At 60.2% G+C, this 25410-nt stretch overlaps 1 protein-coding gene across 1 annotated transcript in view; it reads left to right on the top strand.

Annotated features, from left to right (window-relative positions):
* The first annotated feature begins 1602 nt into the window (after positions 1–1602).
* Positions 1603–25410, top strand: part of CDH15 (cadherin 15) — a 33958-nt gene continuing 10150 nt past the window's right edge. Inside the window, 5 exon segments of the mRNA XM_075939849.1 lie at positions 1603–1621; positions 2148–2277; positions 21401–21544; positions 22869–23024; positions 23741–23885. Of these exon segments, the coding sequence (XP_075795964.1) occupies positions 2224–2277; positions 21401–21544; positions 22869–23024; positions 23741–23885 (499 nt within the window). The 5' untranslated portion in view covers positions 1603–1621; positions 2148–2223.

The raw sequence follows: 25410 nt of genomic DNA, 5'->3' as shown, positions 1-25410 counted from the left end.
GCGCAAAACAATTTTTAGCTGTCTACACTGGCCCTCTTGTGCAAAAGCATTTGCACAAGAGGGCTTTTTCCCGAGTGGGAGCAGCATAGTATTTGCGCAAGAACACCGACAATCTTACATTAGATCGTCCATGTTCTTGCACAAATTCAAGCGGCCAGTGTAGACAGCTGGCAAGTTTTTCCGCAAAAGCAGTTGCTTTTGCAGAAAAACTTGCCAGTCTAGACACAGCCAGAGAGTATAACTTGCCCCAAATGGAGGACACATTTAACGAGAAGCCAGCGAGATCGATTGAACCCCCTACCTACATACCACGAGGAAAGAAACACTGTTTAGGACAAGGGTTAACATGCTTCGGCCGGCTGTGCTGTCCCACTAGTGAATACTCGCACGCCTAATAATGGTGCACAGTTCAGTGCCTTGCTAGTACACTTCAGTTATTCGGAAAATGTAAAAGCTTCAATAAGCTTAGAGGAAACTATTTTTTTTCCTACGTGGCATGAGTGAATATGACTTTACAGATCCTAGCGTGCACTTGTAGTGTCGTGTAAGACAGGGACACATTAGTGCGTGCAAATTGTGCATCACAGTCATGAAAGGGGATACAACTGCCATGAAAGATGTTTTTAAAAGTTTAACAGAGGAGGGGAGAGGCGCGAAGATGCTCCTCTACCAGGGCATCGTTCAGTCTAGGGCCAGCCCTGCCGGGGTGAACCCCAAGGATGTGGCAGTGGCCATGGTGAGCGCTGGCACATGGCACAGCCGGGGATACTGAGGCAGGCAGGTAGCCAGCCGTACCCCTCCTCCAAGACTATTGGCTTCTGTCCATGCTGCCAACGGGCCGGCCCAGCGCCAGAGCGACCGTCCAGGGAGCCCAGCCAGGCGCCTGGGGCTGGCCAGCGACGTGTGGGCACTTGGCCTTCACTCTCGGGATGCAGTGTAGCTCCGATCCCAGGGGAGAGAGCTCCCCTCTGGCCAGGGTGCTCAGCAGCGGCGCTACCCCACTCTCCTCGAGCGGCTGACCCCGGCCCCCCTGGGCTGGACGGACAGAGGCCCTAGTGGAGGGATGAGAAGATCCTCCGGCCGGCATGGAATAAACAAAAGCAACTCCTGGTGCCGGCTTTGTCGCACCCACACAGCTCCACCACCTGTCCCTGCCCTTGGATCTGTCCCCCCCCCCCGCGCCCAGACGCAACCCCTCTCCCTCTGGCTGGGCGGGCGGCTCTCTGAGTCACCGTCCGCAGCTGTTCGGAGCCATCCTTCGCCTGCCAGAGCTGGGGCCAGGGGGAGAAGGCCCTGCCAGCCCAGGCTCCCTGTCTGAGGTGGGCACTGAGAAGGCGGCAGGGTCTGCAAGGGAGGGGGAGCTGTCTGTGCTGCCCTGTCTCCGGGGCAGAGCTGTGCGTGTGTGGCGTGGGCTGTGCTGCGAGCCCCGGTTTGGAGCACTGGGGAGCTGGAGTGGTACAGGGCTTCGGGGGGAGCCGAAGGCCATGCTGTGCAGACCCCGGCCCGGCCATGGCACTGCTCGGGAAGCGGGCCTCTGCTGACGGAGAGGACGCAGCGGCCTGCCCGCTGGCACGGATCCGCAGCGCTGTCCATCGACGGGGGTGGCTGTAGCACGGCGAGCGTGAGCTTCGGGGAAACTGAGGCCAGCGTGTGACGTGCTGTGACTGAACCCAGTGCCCAGGGTGGCTGTGAGGCCTGGGACTGGAGAGGCCTTTCACCCAGGGCAGGCCCCAGACACGGCCACAGCTCCATGGGTGCCTGGCCGGGGCTCAGCAAACACAGATGCGAGCCAGGGCCGGTGGTGACGGGTTAGCCTGTTGATCGGGAGCAAAATTGGCATCTCCCTGGCCGGGGCTCCGCTGGGCGGGCGCCTGAGCTGACTGGCGTGAGCCTGGCACCACGTTCTTGGCGAGCGGCCATTTGCCTGGCACTTGGCAAAGGCGCCAGCCGGGGCCTGGCACGGAGCTCGGAGCTGACACACAAAGTGTTAACCCTCCCCCTCCCCAGTGCAGGGGTGATATCCGACCTCCCCCGGCTGAGCTCTGTGTAATGGGGACAGCTGCTCTCCCCCCGCCCTGCACTAATGCCCCCCCTCCCCCTGCACAGCACATGTGCTGTCACTCAGCCAGACAACCGTTTTATTTTAGCTCCGGAGGGGAAAGCGCCTCACACGAGAGTCGGTCGCTCCCTCTCCGAGCGTATCCAGCCCAGGGACCGGACGGGATGGGAACCCCCTGCCTTCTCGTCTTCTGCCTCCTGGCGCCAATCTGGGCTCAGGTAAGGGCCGGCAGCTCTGCGTGGGCTGGTGTCCCGGGGCCCAGCCCTGGCCCCGCGCCCTGGGGCGTGGCCCATGGAAGGACTCGGTGCTTTAGGGCTTCCAGGGCCTGGGGTCTCACAGCGCCAGCCCCTGCGTGGAGAGGAGCTGAGGGGTTTAAGCCAGGAGGCTGGGAGAGTCCCACAGGGTCGGGCTTTAGCTGGAGGAACGGCTTGAGGGGAACTCATCTGCCCCACGCCTACACTCAGAGCCCGGGGCAGGATGGGAGGGGAGGACAGGCACCCACCACATGGCGCCCGGGGGGCTGGGCAGACGGGGCCGGGACCCAGAGCAGAACCCCTCTTAAGTGGGAGTTTCCAGAAGTCCCAGCCTGGAGCACAGGGGGGCTGGAGCAGCCTGCCTGGGAGCGGGAGGGCTCATGCCAACATGCCAGCTCTCTGGGGACTCCTGGCAGGCCCAGCTGGGAGCGGGTGATGGCAGGGCCGGGCTCCCTGTGCTTGGGAAGGGATTGAATGCACTGGACAGACGGAGGGGCCCCCCGTTGCCACCTCCCCGGGAAATGCAGCTCCCGTGGGGGGGGCGGGGTCTTGGAGTTCTTGGGCTGTTTATGCTGTTGTGAAACCAGATCTGTTGCAAGGGGCCTTCACGGCTTCATGCCTCCGGGGGCCAGGCCTGCTCCCCTCCCAAGGTGGTGACGAGTGGCCTTAAGGGTATTGTATTGGGGCCCTCGCCACAGCATCTGGGCAACTCTCACGGGCAGGAGCTCTCCACCCCGGGCCCAGCCCCCCGGGTGTTAGCTGGTGTGCATTCAGGGCTTTGGGGTTCCAGGAGGGGCCCCAGTTCCAGTCCTCTGCAGCAGGTGTGGGCTTGGGTATGTGTGTGATTTACTACTTGTGCCCAGGAAAACCAGCTACTCGATACGTTATTAGGTGTATTACGGTAGTGCCTGGGAGTCCCTAGTGCCAGACACTGTACATTATTAGATATATTACGGTAGTGCGTGGGAACCCCTAGTGCCAGGCACTGTACATTATTAGGTGTATTACGGTAGTGCCCGGGAGCCCTTAGTTCCAGGCACTGCATGTGGTTAGGGGTATTATGGTAGAGTGAGGGAGCCTATAGTGCCAGACTGTCCTGGCCCCAGAGAGCTGGTGGTTTGTTCCCCACCATGTTTCCCTCTAATTTTTTCCACTCGTGTGGAATGCATTTTGTTCTATGCACCCAAGGCATGTGCAGATGTGCACCACCAGCAGACACACAAGCTGTGGGTGCTCTGCTAATCAGCTGGGTGGCATTTAAATCTCTCCTGGGTGGCTGCCTAAAGTGCACAGCTTAAAGAGCACACTGCTCCTTGCCCCCAGCCACCCTCTGCATGCCCCCAACACACCCTCTCCCCCCCTCTCCAGCCAGCTTCCCCGTCCTTTGGCAAATGTTGCTGGTGCCCTTGGGGGCTGAGAGCAGTTCCCCAGCCAAGGGAAAGGGCTGAGCCTCCAGTGATGAACAGGCAGATGGGCCAGCAGCTGGTGGGCGCGCTCCCTCCCAGCCAGCTCTGTTCAGGCTTCCTGGTCAAAACAAGCCCCTTCACCCTGCCCCTCCCCTGGGAATGGCAGCTGGGCCAAAGCAGAGCAGAGTGAGCCATGCAAGCTGTGCCTGCGCTGCCAGGGCCTCGCCCGCGCGGGCGCTCGCTGTGCCACACACCACGTGGCCCTGCTGCACAGCTCCCCCTCCCTGGCTAGGCCCGCACCCAGGGAGCAGGAGCTGGCACTGCAGGGCCACCCACAGGCTGCCAGCCCCCCAGCCCCCCAGCCCGGCCTGAGCGGAGAGCATTGTGCCAGTGAGCCAGGCCCATCAGCGTGTCCCCTCCGCACACTCCTCCACACACAGTGTGCAGCCATCCCCTTCCCGCACGCACGCTGGGCCTTATGCACCCGCCCTGGGACAGGCTGACTGCCTGTGTGCCCATGCGCGTTCCCACGCGGCCAAAATCTCGCGGAGCACCCGGGCAGCAGCTCTGCGGCCGTGGGGGGTTCCTGGGCAGTGTACGTATGTGCACAAAGGAGCCAAGCCGGGGGGCTGTGGGTGCCTGCAAGAGGTTTCTGTCTGCAGTGGATCTGGGGATCGGGTGGGGCGCCATGGGGATCTGGTAGAACCAGAGGTGTGTGGTGGAGCTGTGGGAATCTGGTAGAACTGGGAAGAGTCTGGCAAAGGTGTTGGGATCTGGTAGAACTGGGGGGATCCGGTGGAGCTGCAGGGATCCAGTAGAATGGTGGGATCCAGTAGATCCGCGGGGCTCCGGTAGAAATGGGGGGATCCGGTGGAGCCGCGGGGCTCCGGTAGAAGTGGGGGGATCCGGTGGAGCCGCGGGGCTCCGGTAGAAATGGGGGGATCCGGTGGAGCCGCGGGGCTCCGGTAGAATGGGGGGATCCGGTGGAGCCGCGGGGCTCCGGTAGAACTGTGGGGATCTGGTGGAGCCGCGGGGATCTGGTAGAACAGGGGGATCTGGTCCGGTAGCTTGTGGCAGGTCGCTAGCAGTTCCTTACAAGGTTCTCCCAAGCTGATCCCTGTTCCACAGGCCCCTGCTGAGCTGGGTGTGGGGCAGGGCTGTGCCGAATGGGGTGGGGCAGGAGCCGATGGATAACCCTGCAATTCTGCCTGGAGGGGCAGGAGCCGCTGGGTATGGCGCACCCGGCAGGGTGGGAAGGGCGCCATAGCAGGGCGGGACGAGCCATGGCAGGTCAAAAAATATCAGCCCCTCTGGCCCATCCCCTCATGGGGGGGGAGGCTGGCCAGAGGGGTGCCAGGGCTGGCAAATTGCAGGCGGGTTTGCAAGGCTGAAGCATAGAGCCAATGAAGACCCCCCCAACCACATGCCAAGCACCCTCTTCTCTCCGCCACCCCACAAGGTCCCCCCCTCCCAGCCACATGCTTCCCGAATCTGCTCAGCCCACAGCCCCCCCCCCCCCCCCCCCCCCCCCCCCCCGGGTAGCCACTGGGCCAGGCAGCAGCCAGCAGGGAGTCAGCGACGTGCAAGACAGCCCCCCTCAGGGCCCCACCAGCTTGGCTGAGGCCCCTCAATCCCAGCCCACTGCTCCCCTCTACCTGCCCCCGGGCACCCAGCTCCGCTGCTGCCCCACAGTCCCGACCCCGCCAGACGCAGCAGCCCAGCCTGGGGGGCTGGTCAGACCCAACCCGCCTTTCTCCAGCAGCCACTGCGGCAGGAGGCCTCTCTGGGCACGTCCGCACTGCCTGGCGTCCCCGCAGCACAGCCCGAGCCCAGGAGCCCAGAGCCAGCCGACCCCGGCCTGCTGCGGGCGTGGGCCTGCAGTGTAGACATACCCTGCACCTCCGCTGGGGAGAGGCAGGAGGGGCATGGCCCCAGAGAGAGGCCTGGCTCTGGGGCAGCGGCACTGACAGCCTCTGGGGGCCCCATGCAAGGGGGGCTCCATGCTCCCGGAAGGGGCGGGGTCTCCGGTGAAAGGGGCGGGGCTGGGCCAGCCAGCCCTCAATACAGCCCGGACCATGCGGCACAGTGCCCCTGCCTCCCCTCCCCAGCCCGCAGTGCTGCCCGGAGCGCGCCGGGACAGTGCTCCGGCGGAGATTTAAAGGCTCCACTGTAGGGGGCAGCCCCGAGCCCCCTTTGAACGGCCGGGCCCCAGGACAGCTGCCCCCTTGCCCCGCCCCGCTCGGCAGGAGCCAGGCTCAGCTGCCTTCTCCCCGCTGTGGCCAGGGGACAGTGGTGGCAGCTATTTATACGCCCCCAGGCGGAGGGCCCTCCTTGGACAGCTGCGCCCATTCCCAGCGTTCCTCTGGGCTGCCGTTCCGGGAGGGGGGCGGATGTGGGAACCAGGCTCCCTCCCTGCGCTGGTGCTGGCTGGTAGAGCTGGGGCCCTTCCCGTCCCCGGCCGCCTCCTCTCTGGCGGCCGGAGCCCCACGAAGGGCTCCAGTGGGAAGGCAAATCCAGGGGGCAGGACTGTACCCACTGCCACGTGTACCACCTGGCCCCTGGGCCTGCAGCCCTCCCCATCGCCCGGCCCTGCCTGGCAGCGCCCGGCGGGCAAGGGGGCGGCGCCGGAGCGAGCGAGGCGAAGGGGCAGGAGCCGTGAAATGTGGGATGGTGGGTGTGAGGCCGTGTAGGAGAGTGCGGGGCGGGCGGGGCAGGGGTCCAGCCCTCCTCTAGCCACAGGGGGGTTGTTTGCCCAGCTGTCCCACTGGAATCCCAAGCTGGGCCCGAAGGCCTGCGGGGGGAACGCGGGGGGCAGAGATATTTGGAAGGGTCAAAGGTCGAATTCATGCTCGCTCCAAAAATGTCTCCTCTGGCCGAAGAAATGAATGAGCAGGTGTGGGGAGCTCAGAGCCTGCCCCTCCGCGCAGCCACGGGGCTCAGCAAGGGCGGGGCGAGCCCACCCCAGCCGTGAGCCAGGCCCGCGTCCGGGGCTCCTTGCAGGGCTGCCGCAAGGCCAGGACGTCCAGCTCCTGGGCTACCGCCGTGCCTTTGGCTACACGGGCTCTCAGCGCCGCAGGCCTCTCCCTGCCTGAGGGGGGCAGGTGGTCTTCTGAGCAGGCGTGGCCGGGGGAAGGCTTACGGCGGAGCCGGGTCCAGGAGGGGAGCCGAGCTAGAGCCACGCGTGGGCAGCCCTCTCAAGAGAGCCTCGCGGGTCCAGTGGCGCCCACGACACTGCAAAGCCTGAGGCACCACGTGGCCCGGCCCACGTGGGCACCCGAGCGTGGCAGGCCAGGTGCTGCGCCGCCAGCACTGCCTCCCCTGCAGCACTCGGACAGCCTGGGAAGGCCTGGGTGGTCTGGTGGCGGCCATATTGGGGCTTCCCTGAGCTGGGCGGCTGGCGGCGGTTCACGGTGCAGGGTTTCCGGGTTGGGTCCATCGGCTGCTGCCGGGAGGCGGGGGGAGGGAGGTGCCCCGCCTGTGCATCCCACCATTGCTCCTGGATCGCCGGGCCTACGGTGCAGCCCTAGGGCTGGCTGGTCGGACCCCGGCCCGGGCACCTCCCCGCTGTCCACACGCTCGCTGCCGTGGCGGGTAACCCCAGTGCGAGGACACATCGGAGCCAGGCAGTGGCTTTGGACTGTCTCTTGTGCACAAGCCCTAAAGAGCCCCCCCCCCCCCACCTCCATATCTGTGCTCGGAGGGGCAAACCCTTGTTCAGCGGCTCCTCTGGAGAGAGCCCGCCCTTGCCAGGTGCCCACGCCAGGGCTGGGAGCCAAGGGACTTGGCCCTGGCTTCTCTGGGACCCTGGGAACTGTGGCAGCAGCATCTCCGTTCTGGGATTCTCCCAGGCCGAGGCAGAGCACAAGCGGGCACCTGGCCAGCGCCTGCCCCCGCCCCCCTCGCCGGCTCCAGCTGGCACGTGGCACAGAGTGGCCCCCGCGCGCATCCCCAGGTCGCTGCGGTGGCTCCCTCAGCCTGTCAGGGGAAGGGGCTGGGCAGGTGCCCCCCAGGGCGCTGTGCGGCTGCAACCCTGGCTGGGCTCCCCCCCAAGACGGCCGGCTGGCTCCGGGGAAGGCGCCCCCCAGCAAAGCAAACCCAGTCTCCCTGAAGGGGCCCTTGTAAAAAGCAGGGAGCAGGCAGGAAGCATGGCTAGGTGCCAGCCGGGGAGCCCTGGGGACTGGGTGAGGCGGGGGGGGGCTCTCGGGGCCAGGACCGGCCCATCGGGGTGGCTGGATGCAAGCGCTGATCGGCACGGGAGCAGCCCCCCTGCAAGGAGAGCACCGTGGGGGTGTTACGGACGCTGGTCGGGCCATGCCTGATGGTAGCACCGGCCAGGGCGAGGGCCCCGCTGTGCTGGCTGTCCCTGGCCTTGGGCGGCTGGCGTCTCCGTGCTCTGCCCAGCCGTCACCCGCTTCCGGGGGCACGGGAGAGTGGCCCCCTCCCAAGCCGAGCTGTGGAGATGCACAGCCATGCGGCCAGCCCCCACCAGCAGGCTGCCACTGGAGACCGGCCCAGCCCGTGGGGTGCCGGGCAGGGACCAGCTGTTGCATTCCAGAGCCGGGGGAGAGGGACGCGCTGTCTTGTCCTTCCCACTCCTCCCCGCAGGATTCGGGAGCAGCCTCCTGTGTCAGACACGGCCCCAGCGCTGGCCACACCCATCCCCTGACTCCGGGCAGGATGGGCCCATGGCGCTGGGGGCCGCACCCACGGCCCAGGCTGGGGGGCCCTCGTGGGAGAAGTGACTCTGCCAGATGGGCAGGGCGTTGGACGGAGGGTCCCTTGGGACCAGCTGCATTCTTGAGGGGGGGGTCGGCCCCCCGGTGCTGCCGGGCTTAGGGGAGGGAGGGCGTCTCTTCTGGGGTGCGGGGCCACGGCTGGTGGCGGGAAAGCCGGCGCCGTGACCCCAGGACTCCTGTGCCCAGCCCCGGGGCAACTTTTTTTTTTTTTTAACCGAAACTGGGCTGAGAACTGGAGGAATGAGTCAGTGACGCAACAAACAGCTTCTCTGGGTCTTGAATGCAGGGCAGCAAGGTCCCCCCCGCCACGGCCAGGGCGCAGCCTCAGGAACGCAGGCATTGCGGGGCTCCGGACCAGCGTGGCTGGGAATGGGGCAGCTGTGGATCAGGCCGGGGGGGGGGGAGGGTAAGCAGAGCTGAGAGGGGGCCATGGGCAGGGATAATGGGGGGTGGGGTCAGGCCGGAGAGGCATTGGCAGAGTTGGGGGGCACAGGGCAGGGATAATGGGGGGCTGGGGTCAGACCCGAGGGGCACTGGCAGAGTTGGGGGGCACAGAGTGGTAATAATAGGGGGTGGGGTCAGGCCGGAGAGGCATTGGCAGAGTTGGGGGGCACAGGGCAGGGATAATGGGGGGCTGGGGTCAGGCCGGAGGGGCACTGGCAGAGTTGGGGGGCACAAGGTGGGAATAATGGGGGGTGGGGTCAGGCCGGAGAGGCATTGGCAGAGTTGGGGGGCACAGGGCAGGGATAATGGGGGGGCTGGGGTCAGACCCATGGGGCACTGGCAGAGTTGGGGGGCACAGGGCAGGGATAATGGGGGGTGGGGTCAGACCAGAGGGGCACTGGCAGAGCTAAGCAGGGGGCCCTATCCAGCGCCTGACTCTCCAGCGCCGTCTGTTCTTACTCTTCCCTCAACTTTGTCAAAGCCCCGCGTGGGGGTGGAGGTGGGGGGGGGCTCCAGTGATTCCTCAGGAAATACCTTTGGGGGGGGGTCCCATCCCCCGCCCGCCCCAAGGGGCTCTGAGCTGCGGAGGCAGCCGAGTGCGGGCCCCACACCGGGCCCCTCGGCTCCTCTGGCCGGTGATTTCTGGGGATTCTCTGGGGTGAGCCCGAGCGGCCCAGCTGCCGGCCATCCCGGCGCGTTCCCAGCCCCTGGCCTCTATTTATAGCCACGGGCTGGCGCTGCCCCGGGCCTGTGGGAACCAAGCCTGGAGCAGCCTCTCCCAGCCCGCCTGAGCAATGGGCGCTGCGTCTGGCCGGGGCAGGAGCCTTTGCTTCACCCCCAGAGAGTGAGCTGGGCCAGGGGGTGATGGGGCCACCAGCTCTTGCGGGTACCGGGACCCCGGAACAGCGCCCACCCCTGCAGCAGTGCAGCACCCCCACCCGCGCTGTACACCAGCCTCTCGCCCCCCCCCCCCCCGGGCTCACACGCACCAGCTCCCTCCCACACACCTCCAGGGCTCACACGTACACACACACACACACCAGCCCCCTCCCACACACCTCCAGGGCTCACACGTACACATACACACACGCCAGCCCCCTCCCACACACCTCCAGGGCTCACACGTACACACACACACACGCCAGCCCCCTCCCACACACCTCCAGGGCTCACACGTACACACACACACACCCCAGCCCCCTCCCACACACCTCCAGGGCTCACACGTACACATACACACACCCCAGCCCCCTCCCACACACCCCCAGGGCTCACATGTACAGACACACACTCACACTCTGCCTGCCCATGGCTCTGGTGCCCTCGCTCCGCATCACTAGCTCCTGCCCTGTCCAAGGCCCTGGGGCGTCCGGCTCCCGGCGGGGGCACCGAGGCCAGAGTGTGCCCTGTCACACACCCCCTTTGCTGTCCTTGTGCCCCATGGGAGCTGGAGAAAGCTCCCTCTTCCAGCCCTGCCTGAAACGCCCCTCCAGACCCCTCTCTGCCCCAGGCAGCGCTCCCTGGGCCCCCCCAAAGGGCTCGCGTTCTGGTCCGGGCAGCCGCTTCCTAGCCTCTGCCCCTCACAGGCGGGGGCCTGGATCTAGCCCAGGGAGGAAGGTGGGGCAGGGCTTTCATCCTGCACTGGGGCTCTGGGGCTGACAGGTGCTGAGGGCAGTGGGCGGCAAAGGCACCAGCTTCCTCTGGGCCCCAAAGGTGCTCAAATCCCTGCACCGCCCCAGCCCCCCACTGACCCTTTTCCTCAAGCCCCCCCACCTCCTCCCACCCGTGCACCACCCCAGCCCCACCCCCACCTGACCCCTTCCCCAAGCCCCCCTCTCCTTCCACCCCAGCCCCACCCCCACCTGACCCCTTTCCCCAAGCCCCCCTCTCCTTCCACCCCAGCCCCACCCCCACCTGACCCCTTTCCCCACCCCCCCATCTCCTTCCACCCCAGCCCCACTCCCACCTGACCCCTTTCCCCAAGCCCCCCTCTCCTTCCACCCCAGCCCCACCCCCACCTGACCCCTTTCCCCACCCCCCCATCTCCTTCCACCCCAGCCCCACTCCCACCTGACCCCTTTCCCCAAGCCCCCCACCGACTTCCATGCCAGCCCCACCCCCACCTGACCCCTTCCCCAAGCCCCCCCATTTCCTTCCACCCCAGCCCCACCCCCACCTGACCCCTTCCCCAAGCCCCCCCATTTCCTTCCACCCCAGCCCCACCCCCACCTGACCCCTTCCCCAAGCTCCCCACCTACTTCCATGCCAGCCCCACCCCCACCTGACCCCTTTCCCCCTTGGAATTCCTGCCATGTACAGGTTGGACTCCCTGCTCTGGTACCCTGCCCCATCCCAAAGCAGGGAACCTGCTGCACCAGTGGAGGTCGCTGCTAGTCCATCTGCTGCTGGGCTTCTGGGCTCTGCTCCAGAGGCAGTATTGGAGCAGCATTGACCCAGCCCGTCCCTTTCCCAACCCTCTGCCCCCCAACTCCACATACCCAAATCCTCTGCTGCCCACCTGCACCCATAGCTCCTCCCAGGTCTGGCACCCCAATCCCCTGCCCCAGATCACAGTCCCCTCACAACCCAAACCCCTGCACCCCTCTGTACCCCAATCCCCTGCCCCAGATCACAGTCCTCTCACAACCCAAACCCCTGCACCCCTTCTGTACCCCAATCCCCTGCCCCAGATCACAGTCCCCTCACAACCCAAACCCCTGCACCCCTCTGTACCCCAATCCCCTGCCCCAGATCACAGTCCTCTCACAACCCAAACCCCTGCACCCCTTCTGTACCCCAATCCCCTGCCCCAGATCACAGTCCCCTCACAACCCAAACCCCTGCACCCCTCTGTACCCCAATCCCCTGCCCCAGATCACAGTCCTCTCACAACCCAAACCCCTGCACCCCTTCTGTACCCCAATCCCCTGCCCCAGATCACAGTCCCCTCACAACCCAAACCCCTGCACCCCTTCTGTACCCCAATCCCCTGCCCCAGATCACAGTCCCCTCACAACCCAAACCCCTGCACCCCTCTGTACCCCAATCCCCTGCCCCAGATCACAGTCCCCTCACAACCCAAACCCCTGCACCCCTTCTGTACCCCAATCCCCTGCCCCAGATCACAGTCCCCTCACAACCCAAACCCCTGCACCCCTTCTGTACCCCAATCCCCTGCCCCAGATCACAGTCCCCTCACAACCCAAACCCCTGCACCCCTTCTGTACCCCAATCCCCTGCCCTAGGTCACAATCCAACCCCCTGCACCCCAGTCCAGTGCCCCAGGGCACAGCTGCCTCCTTCACCCAAATGCCCTCCCAGACTCCATTCACCCCCCTCACCCCCATCCCTTACCCCAAGCTCCCCTCTGCACCCAACCTCCATCCCAGACCCCGCCCCTCCATTCATATCCTGGAAGAGTGCGGCCCTCCACCACTTTCCAAAGTCTTGGAGTGGCCCCCCATGGAACAGTGTTGCCCACCCCTGACTTAGCCTCTTTATCCAGTTTGGCTCCTCGCTTCACGTCTGGCCACGTGCTGCTGGATGGAGCTGTCACTCACTCGGCCCGGCTGTAGGATTGTCCTGGCTCTCTGTAACACACGCCCCGTCTTCCCATTGGCTGCTAGGCGCATGATCGAAATCCTGTTTCCTCCAGAATGACTGACACGCTGCTGCAGGGTAGGGTGGTCCTTTGGCCATCACAAGTGAGCGAAAGTGCACGTTCGTTTCCCAATAGCACTGCAGCATCGTATATCTTTCACGTACGTTATTTCTGTAGAGCTAGAAATATCGTCCCGACAGTCTCTGAAATCTGCAGCTGGTCCCTTCCGAGACCTGTCTGACGGAGGTGTTGTTATTAAAGGGTCTTTGTGTTGTGTGTGTCGGTCTGTTAGCTCGGCCATGGTCACATGCCACTACTTCTGGTCCTCACTGTCTCGAAACTGCTTGGCCTGTCCATGGCATTTCTCATGAGGCGGTCTAGGTTGGAGATTAGGAAAAACGATTTCCGAAGGAGGGTGGGATGGGTTCCCTAGCGAGGGGGTGGAAGGTTTTGAAGTCCCAGCTTGGGACTGGGATGATTGAGTTGGGGTTGGTCCTGCTTTGGGCAGGGGGCTGGACTCAACTCCTGGGCTGTGTCTAGACTGGCAAGGTTTTCCGTAAAATCATCAGCTTTTGCAGAAAAACTTGCCAGCTGTCTACACTGGCCGCTTGAATTTCCGCAAAAGCTCTGACGATCTCCTGTAAGATTGTCAGGGCTTTTGTGGCAAAACTATGCTGCTCCCGTTCGGGCAAAAGTCTTTTTCCTAAAGACTTTTGCGCAAAAGGGCCAGTGTAGACAGCAGAGAGTTCTTTTCCGCAAAAAAGCCCCGATGGCGAAAATGGCGATCGGGGCTTTTTTGCGGAATCATAGAATCATAGAATAATAGAACTGGAAGGGACCTCGAGAGGTCATCGAGTCCAGCCCCCCGCCCTCCAGGCAGGACCAAGCTCCGTCTACACCATCCCTGACAGATGTCTATCTAACCTGTTCTTAAATATCTCCAGAGAGGGAGATTCCACCACCTCCCTTGGCAATTTATTCCAATATTTGACACCCCTGACAGTTAGGAATTTTTTCCTAATGTCCAATCTAAACCTCCCCTGCTGCACTTTAAGCCCATTACTCCTTGTCCTGTCCTCAGAAACCAAGAGGAACAAATTTTCGCCTTCCTCCTTGTGACACCCTTTTAGATATTTGAAAACCGCTATCATGTCCCCCCTTAATCTTCTTTTTTCCAAACTAAACAAGCCCAGTTCATGAAGCCTGGCTTCATAGGTCATGTTCTCTAAACCTTTAATCATTCTTGTCGCTCTTCTCTGTACCCGTTCCAATTTCTCCACATCTTTCTTGAAATGTGGCGCCCAGAACTGGACACAGTACTCCAGCTGAGGCCTAACTAGTGCAGAGTAGAGCGGCAGAATGACTTCACGAGTTTTGCTTACAACACACCTGTTGATACAACCTAGAATCATATTTGCTTTTTTTTGCAACAGCATCACACTGTTGACTCATATTCAACTTGTGGTCCACTATGTGGTCCACGGAAAAACGTGTCTAGATTGGCCACGGATGCTTTTCCGCAAAAAGTGCTTTTGCGGAAAAGCGTCCTGCCAATCTAGACGCTCTGTTCCGAAAATGTTTTTAACAGAAAACTTTTCCATTAAAAGCATTTCCGGAAAATCATGCCAGTCTAGACGTAGCCCTGAGGTCTCCGCCAGCCCTAGATTTAGTTCATTCTTGGTGCCCTTCACGGAGGAGGTTTATGGTTTCTCCTCCCCTTTCATTTGGAATGACCAGGTCATCGCTTTTCATCGCAAATCTATTTGGCTCATTTCATTGTCCACTCGTGACAGAGTAGTGGCGTGTCGCCTCTTTCAGACGTGCAGCCAGCCGTGCCTCGTGGTACTCCGAACTGCCTGACGTTGCGTGGCTGTCGAGGTGGCTTTGTGCTGGCGGAGTCTCTTTTATGCCACAAGTCTGTGTGTGCCCCTCGCATACACACGCACCAGTAGCTCATCTTTCAGCCCACGGGGAGTAGGGTGTGATGCTGGGTTCTGAGGCAGCGTGGTCGCTGCGGCCAGATATTCCTAGGAACATCTTAAGCTTCTGGGTTGAATTGCATGAATTTTATCAAGAGATCTTGGCAGCTCAGTGGTGTTGATCCAGGGCTTTTCCGCTGCTGCTGGCAGTAAGCAGGTGAGCTGTGAACTAATCCAGGCCGTGCAGTATCTGGCATTCTCACATGCTCATTCACTTGCCAGGGGTCCTTTTTCCATCAGCGGAGGGTGTTTTTCTGCTCCACTTAGAGCCATGGGTTTGCAACAATGTGCCACCCACGCCATAGCTGCTTGCATCTGCCCTGACCGCTGGGGGTTTGTTTACTGCAGCTGTTGAGTTCATTTTTGGAAGCTATCGTACCCAAGATTTGTTGGACTTCAGCCTTCGTTCGGGGGTTTGTCACTGTAGAATGGTCTTGTAGGTATTGACTCAAAGTAATTTACCCGTCCCGGCATACATCTCAGTCTGGGACATGAGCTGGTGCATTCAATTCTCAAATTGCTTTTACTTTCTCAGGGCTAGGACTGGTTCTGGCTTTACTGGCTGTCCCATAATCTTTATTTGGGATGGTGTCAGCCGATGGTGAGGGCAGTGCATGTGTGTGTTACACCCGAGTCTTCAACAGCTGAGACTTAAGGCCCCGTCGCAGTGGGCAGTCTAGGTGAGACCGACAGGCGCCCCGAGGAGTTTAACGTCCGAGTCTTTACCGCTAGGATCGGGATCCCTTAGCGGCGGGCAGCCAACAGGCCGACAGACGCCCCAGAGTTTACAGGGAGAGCCTATTACACCTCAGATTTTGACTGCTAGGATATACGATCCCTTCACAGCGGGCAGCCTGGGGAGGCTGAGAGATGCCCCCACGGATCTGTCCCCTGGAAGTGACACGATCCAACGCTCAAGCTCTCCCTATATCTGTCCTTTATGACCGGCTGGAGTTCTTTATAAAATTGTGCTTGGTTCTGTTACAGCAACTGAAGGGCTGTGTCTAGACTGGCCAGTTTTTCTGGAAAATCAGCCGAAAACTTTTCCGTTAAAAGCATTTCTGGAAAATCATGCCAGTCTAGACGTAAAGGAGTCAGATCACAGCTTAAACAGTTACTATTTTATTGTTACAGTGTAAACTTAGCTGTTAAATGCTACTGCTGTGTTCCAGATAACACAGCCACTACAAAGGACAGGACAGAAATTACACTCATAAGTCACTTACAGGTACCATGAAACCCTTTTGGTTCTCTGAGCTCTTATTAAAGGCATGCAAATAGACACCTAGCAGGTATATATTCTCACCCCTGCGTTCCAGGCTTGGTGTGGCCAGCGTCTTTCTCTCAATCCCTCGGGAAGAAGCAGGGCAAGGTTGGGCGTCCCACAGACCTCGGGAGTCAATCAATACCTGCATAGATGATTGGAGCTCAAATGGGGTGGGCTACTAAACCCCTCTTTATACCCCTTGGGTCATGTAGGCTTCTTCCTGGTCTCAAGTGGCCAATTAGGAAAAATGGCTTTGAATGCCAAGTTTCCCACGAAGGGTGCAAAGCATAATTCACACCTGGGAAAATGCAGACAATGGGCACCTCTGGTATGTGATGGGCGAAGATTCCTCTCCTGGGACAGTGCAGGCGTGTCAATTACTGGTACTAGCCATCAGGGCGGCGGGAGGCCCCGGGTCCTCAGCTAGCCCATTTACTGTCTGGTTTCTGTTTATGGTAGAGTCAGGGACAGGCAGCGCACCTGCGTTCCCAGGGCATCAAAGGCTGACTGCCTCTCTCTTGCTCTCTGCAGGGGGCAGGGGAAAAACAAGATGTGGTTCATGTCTGGCAACAGATGGGTGGAAAATGCCCCTTGCCTTGTTTAGAACATAAAAATGGCCAGACTGGGTCAAACCAAAGGTCCATCTAGCCCAGGGTCCTGTCTGCCAACAGTGGCCAATACCAGATGCCCCAGAGGGAGGGAACACAACAGGGCATCATTACGTGATCCCCCTCCTCTCATCCATCTCTAGACAAACAGAGGCGAGGGACACCATTCTTACCCATCCTGGCTAATAGCCATTGATGGACCTATTTAGCACTTTTTTGAACCCTGTTAAAGTCCTGGTCTTCACCAGATCCTCTGGCAAGGAGTTCCACAGGTGGACTGTGAGCTGAGTGAAGAAAATCTTCCTTAGGTTTGTTTTAAACCTGCTGGCTATTAATTTCATATGGTGACCCCTAGTTCTTATAGTGTGGGAATAAATACATAACTTTTCTTTATTCACTTATTCCACATTAGTCATGATTTTATAGACCTCTATGATACCCCCCCCTTAATCTCCTCTTTTCTAAGCTGAAAATTCCAAGTCTTTTTAATCTCTCTTCATATGGGACCTGTTCCAAACCCATCATTGTTGTTGCCCTTTTCTGAATCTTTTCCAAAGCTTCAGTCCAGACAGACAGGATGTGGACGCACTGGAGAGGGTCCAGCGGAGGGTGACCAGAATGATTTGTGGGCTGGAGCACATGACCTACGAGGAGAGGCTGAGGGATTTGGGTTTGTTCAGTCTGCAGGAGAGAAGAGTGAGGGGGGATTTGAGAGCAGCCTGCAACTCCCTGCAGGGGGGTTCCACAGAGGATGGAGAGAGGCTGTTCTCAGTGGGGGCAGGTGGCAGAACAAGGAGCAATGGGCTCAAGTTGCAGCGGGGGAGGTCTAGGTTGGAGATTAGGAAAAACTATTTCCCTAGGCAGGTGGGGAAGCCCTGGGATGGGTTCCCTAGGGCGGGGGTGGAATCTCCATCCCTAGCGGTTTTAAGTCCCAACTTGACACAGCCCTGGCTGGGATGATGGAGTTGGGATGGGTCCTGCTTTGGGCAGGGGGCTGGACTCCGTGGCTCCAGAGGGCTCTAGCAGCCCTGGGACGGTGTGATTCTATGAGCAGGCTTAGCACTTTGCTGAGGGTTTCATTGCGCTCTGTCAGAGTGTCCTCCGATGAAACTAGCGTCACGTGGCTTCATGCACAGCTCCACTTTCCTGGAGACAGCTCAGGGGCTCTGGCAATCAAAAGAGGCGACCTTGGACAGCAAAATCGCAGGGGGGAGGGGGCGGAGATAAAAGTCCGTTTGGCACTTCCAGACTCCACGTGAAGCATGCACCTTGGAGAAGACTGTAGGGGCTTTCCCTTTGGGGAGGAAACCGGCCCAATGTTATCCCCAGGGCTGCTTCAGTAAGTCTTAGCTACACCGTTGGGTGTGTTCCCATTTTTCGTGATGACCGGTACCGTGGGGGGGAGGGCACCCCAGGCTGCTGGCACCGCGATGTTCCCAGTTATGCCAATCCAGCCCATTCTCTGTAACCGATGACATAGGGGGCTAGGAGTCCTGCCGGGGGGGTGCACCTGGCATGGTGCGGCGTTGCCTCTCCAGTGATTCGTACGGACGCGCTTTCCACCGTGCCAGCAACAAATACTCCGCTGAGTTCTGCTTTGCTGGGTAGCGCGGCGGCGGGGCAGGCTGGCGGTGGGTGGATCTCTGACCTACACAATGAACACATTGCTTTGGGCTTTGCACGTCTCGGAGGAGGCCTGGCCGAGGGGTTCAGAGTCCCTCCAGCGCTAGTGAGAGCCGTGCGGGGGAACGTCTGCTTCGGGCAGGCTTGCGGGTGACTGTAAGTTGCTTCCGAGAAGACTGTGACCTCAGCGCCCCGATCAAGTTTCCAGTCAATTGTCTTGCCTTGAATATTCCTTTGCATTCTCCAGCCAGGATCTGGGCATCACAATGGCTCTTGATCGCCTGTAATTGGAGGCAGCTCCCGGAACGGTGTGGTGTGGCAAACAGCTGTAAGCGGGCCGCGCAGCTGGCTGGCTGGCTGGCCACGCATCCTCTCGTGGGAGATGACTTTGTCCGCCGCTCGGGTATGTGGGCTGGAATTCGTTCCTCCCAGCCTGCCAGCGTGATGGAATCTGAAACAGCTAGGCCACTAGGCGGCAGAAATGTAAGCTCGCCCCAGCCAGACCCGGGAGAGCATGGAAGGATCTTTGGATGAACAGTTGGGGTGTATAAGCAAACTCTGTGACCCCCTGTGACGTAGTGGGGGTACTTGCTGGGCTGTGGTGACCCCTGCTGTCTGGAGCAAGACCCAGCAGGGAAAACCTCGCTAGGCAGAGGTAATGCCAAACTTGTTGAGCCAGGGGCCAGACACCCCCCATGGAGAGGAACAAAGGAAGGGGGAATGCTGCCCTGGCTGGGGGGCAGGGCTGGAAGTTGGTTAGTTGGTTGGTGGCTGTCTGTGAGGATGGATGAGACAGCCTAGGGAGAGGAGCTGGAGTTTAGGGGCCCAGTCTCCCCCCAACTCAAGGGGGCCTGAGGCATCCTAGCCCAGCTCTGTGACCAGATTACATCTATGCTGTGCTGTATCCTGGAGAGGCAATAAACTTCCTCAATTCTACTGGCTGGTGCAGTCTGTTTGTGCCATTTCGGGGTGCAGGAGACGGGGGACCCCAACGCGCCGTCACACCCCCCCTCAGACCAGTGGGTTTCAACCACTTGTGCGTGGACTGGTGCTGGGCCGCGAACTGTTGGCTGCCGGGCTGCGGCACAATGCCAGGCCATGCCCATGCCTTGATGATTGGCTTGGTGAGACTGTCCTTGCTTAGCCAATGACTGTGCTTTTAAGGTGGAAAGTGACTACGTTGGGGGAAGAGGAATAATAATAATACAAAATATCCGTTATGACATGCAGTGTGTGCATACAGCTGCAATGTAAAATAACATGTGGACTCTTAAAATTCACTGCTATAATGAAGCAAAATGCAGGACTATGCAGCACTTTAAAGACTAACAAGATGGTTTATTAGATGATGAGCTTTCGTGGGCCAGACCCACTTCCTCAGATCAAATAGTCTGGCCCAAGAAAGCTCATCATCTAATAAACCATCTTGTTAGTCTTTAAAGTGCTACATAGTCCTGTATTTTGCTTCAGCTACACCAGACTAACACGGCTACATTTCTATTACTGCTATAATGAATCTGCAAAGAAAATGTTTCTCTATCGGCCTGCCAAAAGTTTTTGAATGAGTTTGCCAGTCCACAGGATAAAAAAGTTTGGGAACCACCGCTCCAGACCATCTCAGCTACCAGAGAACTGGAGAGGAGTTCGCTCTCCCTGCCTCGGGGGCCCGTGGCAATGACTTTCAGTGCTCCGTGTGCATCTGCTAATGGCTTCTAAGCTAGTTTTTTTGTGTTTTACGTTTCACATGTTGCTCTTGGGTTTCCTGTCTCACCCTAAGGGTGCTTTGCGCTCTGCATAGCTGTGGCTAGGGTTAAATCGCTCTTCCGTTTGACCTGCAGCAAAAAGTTTGTCATCTGTTAACCAGCCTGTTTGGGCTATTTGTATGTTGTGTGTTCCCCAACTCACAATGTCCAAGCCATGCTGTGACGGCGCGTTGGGGGTCCCCCGTCTCCTGCACCCCGAAATGGCACAAACAGACTGCACCAGCCGGTGAAATAGAGGAAGTTTATTGCCTCTCCAGGATACAGCACAGCACAGATGGAATCTGGTCACAGAGCTGGGCTAGGATGCCTCAGGCCCCCTTGAGATGGGGGAGACTGGGCCCCTAAACTCCAGCCCCTTTCCCTAGGCTGTCTCCTCCATGCTCCCAGACAGCAACTAACCAACTCTCTTCCCACCCTGCCCCCCAGCCAGGGCAGCATCCACCTTCCTTTGTTCCTCTCCATGGGGGGTGTCTGGCCATACCAGTTGAGAGGTCCCTTTGCATAGTGACTCATCCTGTTTTGCTGGGTCGTGGTACCCACGGCAGCCAGTGGGGGTTACCCCAGAGCCAGCAGCATAGAAACCAGCCAGGTACCCCCACTACGTCACACATGCACACGGTGTTCTTATAAAGCCTACAGCTGTGAGGCTTTGCGCCTTTCATATGCAACCTTGTCGCCATTTTCTCTCTGTATATATTTGTTAGTCTGTAAGGCACCACAAGTCTGTTGTTTGGAAAGTGAGACTCACATGGCCACCCCTCTGAGTCTTGTTTTCGGTCTGGTCTTGATTTACTTTGGACGCCATGTCCTGTCGTTCTGCACGGGATGGGGATCGGCCACAGAGCTGGCTCATGCACAGCCAGGTGTGTTCATCCTTTGATGCTCTGCCAGGTGTGGTCAGATTAGCTGCAAATAAGGTATTTTGCACACCGTGCCATCAAGTAGGGGACCAGTATCCTCTAGCTTAGCATCCCGTTACGGGCGCTGTGGCTGCTTGCTGGCTCAGCTGGCCGGAACGTGTGTGCCCTGGCAGGAAAACGGCACCATCAGAGCAGCCGGCTAGCTGAGGGCTCTTGGCTGGGGTGTCCTTGCGGGTGTCTCTGAAGGAGTCTGACATCCAGCCTGCTGCGCTCTCAGCTGGCAGTGGTGTCCCCTCCGGCAGCCCTGACCTGTCCCATCAGCTCAGGCCCATGGAGTGAATTTCTGCACCGAGGAAACCGTGGGCAAGGGGACTCCCCGTGGAGGGGGTGGGTGTTGCCTAGGCAATACATGGGAACACGGCGCTGCTGCAGCTTTCCCACTAACGAGAGACCCCCCCCCACCCACCCCAGTGCGCTGGAGGGTTGGATTTCCCAGCACCCCCCTGCTCTGGAGCCGGGCCCCCCCCTTCCCTGCTGGCAGCACAGCCTGAACGGGGAAGAGACGGCTCTCGCCTCGCAGCCTGTCCCCCCATCCACCGCACTGGCATTGGCACCCCGGGGCGAGGGGCAGCGACCAACACCGCTGCGCCGATCCCAGGGCCGTTCGCTTTGTCTGCACCCGGCCCATCGCCCTCGCCGAACGCCCCACTGCCACTCACGGGCCCCCAGAGCGCGGGGGGGGGTAGCCCGGGGGGGGGCGCCAGCCAGCCAGTGTCTGACCTCAGCCTCTGTCCCAACAGGGCATCAACCTCTTCCCCGACAGCCCCCTGGGCCTGTATCCGTGGCGACAGCGAGCCGGGCCCAGCAGGGTGAAGAGGGCCTGGGTGATCCCGCCCATCAGCGTGTCCGAGAACCACAAGCGCATCCCCCACCTCCTGGTGCAGGTACCCGCTGCTGGGCCCCAGGGCTTGTGTGCAAGGGGCCAGGGCGCCAGAGCTGGGCTGCGCCCCACACAACCCCCGCTCGGCCTGGCAAGCGCAGCTCTTGGGCAGCAGCCATGGGGCGGGCAGGGGCAGAAAAACACAGACGGGGCTTCTTCTCACCTCACGGCTGCACCCCACATCCGGGCCTGAGGGGCAGGGGTGTCGGTTGGCCCCCACTCCCAGCCTCTGCCCCTGCCACACCCAGCCCCCAGCATCCACCCCCACCCACCATCACACACACACACTCCATGGTGGCACGCCCTCTCCCAGCCTGGCCCGCCTTCTGGTGACGTGCAGGGGTGGCCAGGGCAGCAAGGTAGCTCGGGGGCTGATCCAAGCAGCCACCCCCCTCAGGCCTCTTGCTCCTAGGATGGTGGGGCCTGCACGGGACCCAGGGGGCCTGGCTGGGGACGGGGGCAAGCAAGAGGTGCCAGCCCTGTGAGATTATTGCCGGCGTGGGCAAAATACGGCCTGCAGGCTGAATCCGGATCACCAAGCCATCAGAGCCGGGAGCCCCGGGCAGGCTCCCCGCTTGCCTTGCCCCACCCACACGCCACTCAGAAACATGGCTGCGGGGCTATTTCACATTTAAAACTGAGTCCGGAGGGGAGGAGGGAAAGCATTAGGAGATTCTCTCACCCCCAGCACAATCCCATTGGCCGGCTTCTGGCCAGAAACTGGCCAATGGGAGCCGCCGGTTTCAATAACAGGCAGCCACGAAGCACAAGGGGCTCGTAGTTAGTCACAGAGCACCTGTCTGCAGCCTGTGCGGAGGCGGGGCAGGCAGGGAGGCTGATTCAGGAATGGGCACCTGGTTGGTAAGTCTCCTGGCCAGACCCTGCCTCTGGCACCCCAGCCCCTCCCTTCCCCGACCCTCTGCCCTCCACTCCACATACCCAAATCCTCTACTGCCCTCCTGCACCCATATCTCCTCCCAAGTCCGGCATCCCAATCCCCTGCCCCAGATCACAGTCCCCTCCTGCCCAAGCTCACAACCCAAACCCCTGCACCCCCTCCTGTACCACAGTTCCCTGCCCTAGATCACAATCCAACCCCCTGCATCCCAGTCCAGTGCTCCAGGTCACAACCGCCTCCTTCACCCAAGTTCTCTTCCTTACCCCAAGCGCCCTTCCGAACCCAACCTCCATCCCAGACCCTGCAGCTCCTCCATTAATATCACGGAAGAGTTTGGCCTTCAAGCACTTTTCAAATTCTTGGCACGCCCACCCCCCCAATCAAAAATTATTGCCCATCTGTGGATTATTGGCATTCTTTCCTCTGGCAGATTAAGTCAGATAAGCAACTGCCCGGGGGCGTCATCTACAGCATCAAGGGGCCGGGTGTGGACGAAGAACCTCTGGGCATCTTCTCCATCGACAAGTTCAGCGGGAAGGTCTTCCTCAACACCATGCTGGACCGGGAGAAGAACGACCGCTTCCGGGTAAGGGCCCCTCCCTGCTTACCCACCGCCCTAGCCTCCCCCTCGCCCCCAAGCATGCAGCTCAGCCTCCTCTGCTTTCGTTTCTGTGTGATGCACACACACCCCCAGACAGCGGGGAGGCCATGTTCTAGCTTGGGGAGCACCACAGCGCCTCCTGCTGGGAGCCTGGCGTGGAGCCGGCCCGTCCCGTAATGCCCCACAGCGCCTCCTGCTGGGAGCCTGGCGTGGAGCCGGCCTGTCCCGTAATGCCCCACAGCGCCTCCTGCTGGGAGCCTGGCGTGGAGCCGGCCCGTCCCGTAATGCCCCACAGCGCCTCCTGCTGGGAGCCTGGCGTGGAGCCGGCCCGTCCCGTAATGCCCCACAGCGCCTCCTGCTGGGAGCCTGGCGTGGAGCCGGCCCGTCCCGTAATGCCCCACAGCGCCTCCTGCTGGGAGCCTGGCGTAGAGCCGGCCCGTCCTGTAATGCCCCACAGCGCCTCCTGCTGGGAGCCTGGCGTGGAGCCGGCCCGTCCTGTAATGCCCCACAGCACCTCCTGCTGGGAGAAGTTGTTTTCTGTACAGCCACCGCTCAGCACAGTTCCCTATAGCACTGCCTGCTGGCAGCAGCTGGGACTGGCCCAACCCCCAGGACCAGTTAGTCGGACGTGACGTGCACTGCGGGGTGCTCCTGGCAAGGAGTCAGGACTTGTGGCTGACTCCCATTCTCTCCCTGCCCAGCTGAGGGCCTTTGCCCTGGACCTGGGGGGCGCGACCCTGGAAGACCCCACCGACCTGGAGATTGTGGTGGTGGACCAGAATGACAACCGGCCCCTGTTTCAGCAGGAGGTTTTCACAGGGCATGTGGTGGAGGGAGCTGTCCCAGGTGGGTGCCTTCGGTGTGAGTCTGCAAGGGGTTGGCATTCCCCAGCATAGATCTAACATGGAAATCTAGGCACATTGCTAAAGCACCAGCAAATAGGGACACTGGAAAACAGAATCCCAACTATCCATATCAAATGATAGGGTGTAAAGTAGCTGCTACCACTCAAGAGAGAGAGATCTTGGCCTCACTGTGGAGCATTCACGCGCAGCAGCAGTCAGAAAAGCAAACAGATTGTAGAGACTCATTCAGAACGGCATAGACTAGAGCATAAGACAGAAACCATCGGAAATGCAGTCCCGCTCGCCCCCTCTCGAAAAAGGTGTGTGAGAGTGGGAAACGGTTCAGAAAAGGGCAAACAAAGTGATTAAGGGTGTGAAACAGCTTCCTGAGGAGGACGGATTAATACGCTTGGAAAAGAAACAACTACGGAAGATCTCTAAAATCATGATTGCGGTGGAAAAAGTAACTCAGGAAGTGTTATTTACTGCTTCTCATAGCACAGGCACTGGGGGGGTCACCACTTGAAATGAATAGGCAGCAGGTTTAAAACAAAGGGAAGGTTTTTCTTCACTCTGCACACAGGCAACTTGTGGAACTCCTTGCCAGAGGATGTGGTGAAGACCAGCACTTGAACAAGGTTCAAAACAGCACTAGATCAATTCATGGAGGATAGATCCCTCAATGGCTATTAGCCAGGATGTGTTGGAATGGTGCCCCTGGCCTCTGTTTGTCTGGAAATGGGTGACGGGAGGAATCGTGTGAGGATTCCCTGTTGTGCTCCCTCCCTCTGGGGCACCTGGGATCGCCACCGTCGGCAGACAGGACCCTGGGCCAGATGGATCTTTGATCTGACCCGGTCGTATGCTGGGATAACATGAGACAGGCTAAGGCTCAAAACGAGTTACACTTAGCACGGGACAAAGAGGCAGCAAAAGAAGTTTCTTTAAAAACATTAGGAGCAAGGAAAAGCTGAAGTTAGGCGGGGGGGGGGGGCCCTTAGCGGGGAAGGGGCCCCAACAGCTGATGACCTCCAAATGGCCAAGGTGTTTACTACCTGGTGTGCTTTAGTCTTCCCTAGAACCGCTAATGACAACCAGCTACGCAACATAATTACTGGCTCGTGAGCCAAACGAGCGAGCGCACAGGTGAAAGGCTAATTTGTTAAATGAGCTAAGAACGGCCAGACTGGGTCCACCCAGCGGTCCAGCTGGCCCACGCTCCTGTCTGCCCACAATGGCCAATGCCAGGCGCCCCAGAGTGAACAGAACAGGGACCCATCACGTGACTCCTCCCGAGACCCAGACGCTTTGGGACACCCAGGGCATGGGCCCGTGTCCATGGCCAGCTTGCCTAATACCATGGCTGGCCCTGCCCTCCGAACGTAGCACATTCTTTTTGGAACCCCGTTATACGTTTGGCTTTCACAACGGCCCGGCAAGGCGTGTCGCACCACGGCTCTGGGCGGTGCCTGGCCAAGTACTTCCCTTGGGTTGTTTTAAACCTGTCAGTGTCCTTGGGAAATTAC

The sequence above is a fragment of the Pelodiscus sinensis genome, chromosome 12 (genome assembly GCF_049634645.1).
Source record: "Pelodiscus sinensis isolate JC-2024 chromosome 12, ASM4963464v1, whole genome shotgun sequence".
NCBI classification, from domain to species: Eukaryota; Metazoa; Chordata; order Testudines; family Trionychidae; genus Pelodiscus; species Pelodiscus sinensis.
This window is presented reverse-complemented; position numbering and strand designations above follow the sequence as displayed.